This window comes from Nematolebias whitei, chromosome 11 (assembly GCF_014905685.2).
Source record: "Nematolebias whitei isolate Nwh7 chromosome 11, NemWhi1, whole genome shotgun sequence".
Classification (NCBI taxonomy): Eukaryota; Metazoa; Chordata; class Actinopteri; order Cyprinodontiformes; family Rivulidae; genus Nematolebias; species Nematolebias whitei.
This window is the reverse complement of record NC_056508.1, coordinates 29466269-29472291: the sequence shown is the minus strand read 5'-3', so window position 1 is coordinate 29472291 and position 6023 is coordinate 29466269. Positions and strand designations below refer to the sequence as shown.

Here is a 6023-nt window from a genome sequence, read left to right as displayed (position 1 = left end):
ATATATATATATATATATATATATATATATATATATATATATATATATATTTGTCAATGTACCCATCCATGATCCATCCATCCATCCATCCATATGGAAGATAATGGATATATGGACAATTGATTAGGTAATCAGGAGTTTTCATGTGTGATGTACATCTGCTTTTAGAATAGGGTAATAAAATGTGAAGATCAACAAGCACAAGTAGCCAGAGATTCCTTAACATCCTTCCAGTGGTTCATAAGATATTTTACTAACAGAGTTGATTCTAACAGTTAAGGGCAACATTTTAAATATCTCAGAAAATGATGACACTCAACTTATGTGTTGGAAATGAGTTTTAACTACCACTTCATCAAACTTTAGCTCAACATCTGTAACATTAGCTGAGTTAGGAGAGATCATATCTCTCCAGTTTTAGCTTCTCTCCACTGGCTCCCTGTCAAATGCAGAATTGAATTCAAATCTTACTTCTAACCTACAAAGCCCTCAACAACCTAGCTCCATCTTATATTAGTCAAGTCAAGTCAAGTCAACATAAATTATAGAGCACATTTAAAACAGAACCTGTTATCAAAGTGCTTAACAACAGTGCTTAAATATTACAGATCTTCAATATTTTCCTAACAGAGCACTTTGCTCTCAGACTGCAGGTTTACTTGTGGTTCCTAGAATTTCCAAAAGCAGAATGGGAGGAAGATCTTCCAGTTATCAGGCTCCTCTCTTGTGGAACCAACTTCCAGTTTCTGTCCATAAGGTTGACACATTGTCCAGTTTTAAGACTGGGCTTAAGACTTTAATTTTTGATAAATCCTATAGTTAGGGTTGACAAGGTATGATACCATAGACTTAGACTGCTGGAGGACAAATTGACCTAATTTCTTAAAATTAATTGTTAAAATTTAATAGTTTTCATTTGATACTATTTTTATCTTAACATGTGATTCTTAACCTGCCATTGTGTATCTATTCCTCCTTCTTGTTCCTCTCAAACTCAGCCGGTTGATGCAGATGACCGCTTGTCCTGAGCCTGGTTCAGCTAAAGGTTTCTTCCTCATGAGGGAGTTTTTCCTTTCCACTGTCGCCTTCATGCTTGCTCAAGATGAGAGTCCTGTGATGAAGTTAAACTCAAATCAGTCTGCTCCTCAGATAAATAATGATAACTTACTTTTTATATCTATGAATGTTTCTGTTCAGTGCCCTGAGATGACAAATGAATTGAACTCTGCAGGCCTATGTGATGGCATTTTATCTGAGGAAAAATGAAGTGTCCGACTTTGAAGTGATGAAGCAAAAAACAATAGTGTCACTCAAACATTTGCAGAAAACTGACAAAACTAGTGGTTTTTTTTTGTTGTGAGTATAAAAACCAGAACAATTAAATTTCCTGTAAGATTTGGTCAAAGCTTCACAGAGCCACAGATGAGGGACTAAAGAGCTGCATGTGGCCCCAGAGCCACAGGTTGCAGACCCCTGCCTTAAATTAACCTTCCAGAGAAAAGTCATTGAATTTACAACTTCAATTGATTAAGTTCAGGAGACAAGCCCATTTAAGATGGCCAACACTAGTTGACATCAAAAACTTTGTCATGCTTGATTCCTTCACTTCATGGTGTTACTTGTCTTGGTCAGGGCGCACCTGTAAAAAGAAACTGAAGGGTAATTTTTCCTGTTTACGTAAAGTTCCAACTATTTGACTAATAAAAGTTCACTTATCTGCCAAACTTTCAAAAAGGTCATTTTTATTTTTGGGTCCATGTTTCCTCAGGATGAGAGAGCTCGTAAGGAGGAGGAGGAGGCTAAGAGGAGGGCAGAGGAGGATGCAAAGAAGAAAAAAACCCTGACCAGCCTCCATTTTGGTGGCTACATGCAGAAGTTGGTGAGCACTCCGTGTTGGTGTTATTTTGAGATCGTCGCAGTAACATGTGAACCAAGCCAAGTTTTGTTTCACCTCAACAGAACGAGAAACGGAGTGGAAAGAGGCAGACAGAGAGAGAGAAAAAGAAGAAGATCCTGAGTGAAAGACGCAAATCTCTTGACATTGTAAACTCTAGTCAGGAAAGACTGAAGTGGGTGGAGATGCAGTATCACCGTGAAGTCATGAAAACCTCGACAATCTGAGATTACCATGAAGGGTTTTTGATTTTTCACAGGGAGAAAGCTAAGGAGCTGTGGGAGTGGATGTACCAGCTGGAGGCGGAGAAGTTTGATCTGCAGTATCAGTTTGCCAAGCAGAAATACGAGGTGCGTGTGCAACCGTGTGCAATGTAGTAAAACAAAACACGTTGCAAGACATACATATATATATATTTTCTTTTTCAGATTAATGTGCTGAGAAACCGTGTGAGCGACCACCAGAAAACGTGAGAAATACGTGTTTTTATTTTTTGTTTGTTTTTTTCCATCTTTCGCAAAACCTGTTTACGACTCAGCCACTTTGCCCTCAAGTCACACCCTCATGAACCTCCAGGCTCTGGTGCATGTTCTTCTGGCTGCTTAGTTTATTGGCCACTGATTGAAACATTTGTGCCGTAGATTCAGTCATGGTTAGGTGACAAGGTTTGTCCTTTATTCATGCATTTTGTAGGGAAATAAAAACTGATTATTTGACCTCATGACCTGCTTTCTGACAGATCCAAGAGGAGCAAGAGAGGCCTAAGGAAGTAGAAGAGCAAAGTGAGCAGCGTTATCATCCTCAAGATCTAGCCTCAAACCAAGGCCTGGCTTTCATGCCAGTGATCCAACCTGTCTCCAACACCACCACCTCCTGGCATTGATTTCCTGTTTTTCCTGCCCCTTATTCTTGACTTTATTTTTTATTTTTATCTCTGTTACATTTTAGTGGAGTAAGTATAAATGTTAGAAGGTGTAAAATAAATCTCATTTTAATCACCAGTAAGTGCAGGTGTATGTGTTAATTTACCAGCACTAAAACAACTGCCCTGAGAGCAAAACGACTTCAAAATGTGGAAACCGAAAGTCAGGAAAAGACAACCTGCTGCTGTGTGGCAGGCTCAGACATGAGAGAAGCTGACATGATGCTCCTTGGACAAACGCCCAGACATCCACCCAGAATTCAACCTACCACACACACACACACACACACACACACACCGAGGTATGATTCATTCTCATATACATAATCCAGGTGGGAAAATCCTTTTACAAGACGCCAAACTGAGGTTCCTTCTTTAACTGCTTTACAAGGTTTCCAGTGTATGAAAATTATTTTTCTTTCTTTGCTCATACTTTTACCATCAAAGGTGTGACTTATTTAGAAGCCTTGATAAAACCAGGTTAACTCACTCTTTGTCAATAAATAATAAGAACCAACCAAAAAAAAAAAGGTTTAATAAAACCATTAAATTATTCTGTGCATATACCGTATTTTCCGGCCTACACGTCACACTGCCCTATAAATCACATCAGTCCATATTTGTCTAATAAAGTGGAAAAATCCATAAATATGTTGCTTTGGTCTGCAAGTTGCAGGGCATGTAAATTATGCAAAAATCAACTGCGACTTATTGGCCGAAAAATACGGTATTTGTTTTAATGCACAGTACTTTAGATGTAGTACACACAGGATTGTAACCTTTATAATTCAAAGAACCATTTCTTCCCATTTGCTCACTAAACAAAATATGCAGGGAGCTGCTAAACGTGCTACAACTTTGCTTTGCGGCCCGCGGACAACTTCAAGTTTGTTAATGGGAGCTATTTTGGCCCATCGGGGGGTGACAGTATCAAACTAGAAATATCTAATGATTTCTAATATTTATTGATATTTTTTACATCTTGAGACAAAAGAAATGTAATGTAAAGAAAAAAGTTTTCACCAATTTTATAAAAATAAAACACTGTACTTTACAAGTCTATGTGAGTTTCCTTTTAAATTGTGGAAAAATTAATTAAGTATCCTACTTCAAAGTAATTAAGCATAACGTTAAAGTGAATTTTTAAAAATTAGGTCAGTTTGTTGGATATGTAATTGAATTTTAAAATAAATAGAAATACTTCCATTTACTTTAACTCTTTTTAAATTTTATTTTATAAAATTGACATCATATTTCTTCCCAACTTGTCTACATAAAAACAAATTCTGGTGAACTTGAGAAAGTTCACACTGCGAGACTATTAGTCAGCCTAAAGAAGTGGCCAACTCCTAGCATGATGTAGTTTACATGTTTTAATCCTTGTATTAATGCCACCACTCACAAGTTTGCAAAATAAATGACTGGTAAACTACTAAACTACCCAATTTCTTGTTGTTGGTATAACAACCAACCAATAACATTCGGTTTTGTGTTAGTTTTGGTCAAAGCTTGAAAGAGCTCCTGCAGAGAGACCAGAGAGCTGCAGGTTGAAGACTTCTGGTGCAGGATAATAAATTGCCATAGATGTGCTTTGTGCACATTTAATGCCAGGGTTTCCAACCCTCATGACAACTTTGAAAAAATAAAGCTGGAAACGTTCCTATTTACCATAGTTGTTCTCTTAGTCATTGGAAGGCATGCACACACCACAAAAATCTCTCCTGAGATAAAGCCTGAAGGTCAATTAGTTGAAGAGCTCAAACTGTAAAACACAAATTGGACTCATTTTACATGAACATTAAATATACCTTTTAACAGAAAATGTAAAGGCTTCATGAAGCATCCATAAAGAAAATCACACCCTACACATTGTTGTCTGCATATCTGTTTTTATTGCATGTTTGACAAGCAATGCTGCTAAACTCTGACATATACAAGTCTCCACAAATACATTCAAAGCAATACTGAGTTTTATCCTCCTCGTAGCAAATGAGCATGAAAATAGCTAAATTGCAAATATAAAACAAACAAAAAAACAGTCCACCATTTGATTTTGGTTCAATAGAAAATCCAACAGTTGCCATCCATTTTTTTGTTTACAAATGTTGTGAAATCTGTGTCTTCATAAAGCAAATGTGTTGCAGGAGGATTTCCAGCCTGGTTCCAGTAAACGAGACAGTAATTTTGTATTGCAAAGCAGATACCCTGTATGACCTCTGAGAGCTGTACGGTTACAAAAGAAGAAATGACAGGAGTTGGACTAAAACATTTTATGTATGAATGTGCTGCTTGTCTTGCCTGAGGGTCTAAACAAATGTCATAATTTATTAGGATTACATGTAAAAGGGCACAGCATCTTAATTATCTCCTCAGTGTTCAGTTGAACTAGATCAAAGAACACTTTGAGTAGTGCCTTTATCAAACTCCGACTATTTCATCCACAGTTGACAGGTCTGACTATTTTCTGTTGCACCCAATCTCTATACATACATGAATGAATTGTGTCCCAGCTCCTGATTTGTACAAAAACATAAAGAAACATCCCGCAAGCATACATGAAAAATAGCAAGTCATATGCACATTTCATCCTGTGAGTTAATTGTAAAGGAATTAAAAGATGCACTGCAGTTAATAAAGCTCTTTGGTAGTGTCCAAGATGTCCAATACCACTGTTATACTTGTGTAGGCAATATGAAGCCAGTCCCTTATTAAACTTTATGTAGTTATAACAAAAAAAAAATCCGCCTAAAAAGCAAACTGTAAACAAAAAAATAAAAAAATAAAAGTTATTTGTCCTATAAACCTTGTAATAGACATTTTTAGTTCTACTTTTATATGATATATATATATATAGTTATTAAGCTTTGATGGTGTAGGAAGTGAATTTAGTCCCTTTTGGAAGCCATTTCTGCTCTCATTTTTGTGTAACATTATTAGTAGCTGCAGTTTAATGTTTGACACAATGACATATACTATATATGTCACACATATATAATATATATATATATACATATACATATATATACATATACATATATATATATATATACATATACATATACACATATACATATATATATATATATACATATACATATACACATATACATACATATGTATATATATACATATACATACATATGTATATATATACATACATATATATGTATATATATACATACATATATATATATATATATATACATA

General features: G+C 35.7%; 1 protein-coding gene across 1 annotated transcript in view; it reads left to right on the top strand.

The window, feature by feature from the left end:
- The window catches only part of tnnt2a (troponin T type 2a (cardiac)), a gene marked incomplete in the record, with an annotated part of 10797 nt that extends 7942 nt beyond the window's left edge, over positions 1-2855 (top strand). Inside the window, 5 exon segments of the mRNA XM_037684130.1 lie at positions 1769-1879; positions 1960-2069; positions 2154-2244; positions 2323-2363; positions 2634-2855. Of these exon segments, the coding sequence (XP_037540058.1) occupies positions 1769-1879; positions 1960-2069; positions 2154-2244; positions 2323-2363; positions 2634-2667 (387 nt within the window).
- Positions 2856-6023: the final 3168 nt, after the last annotated feature.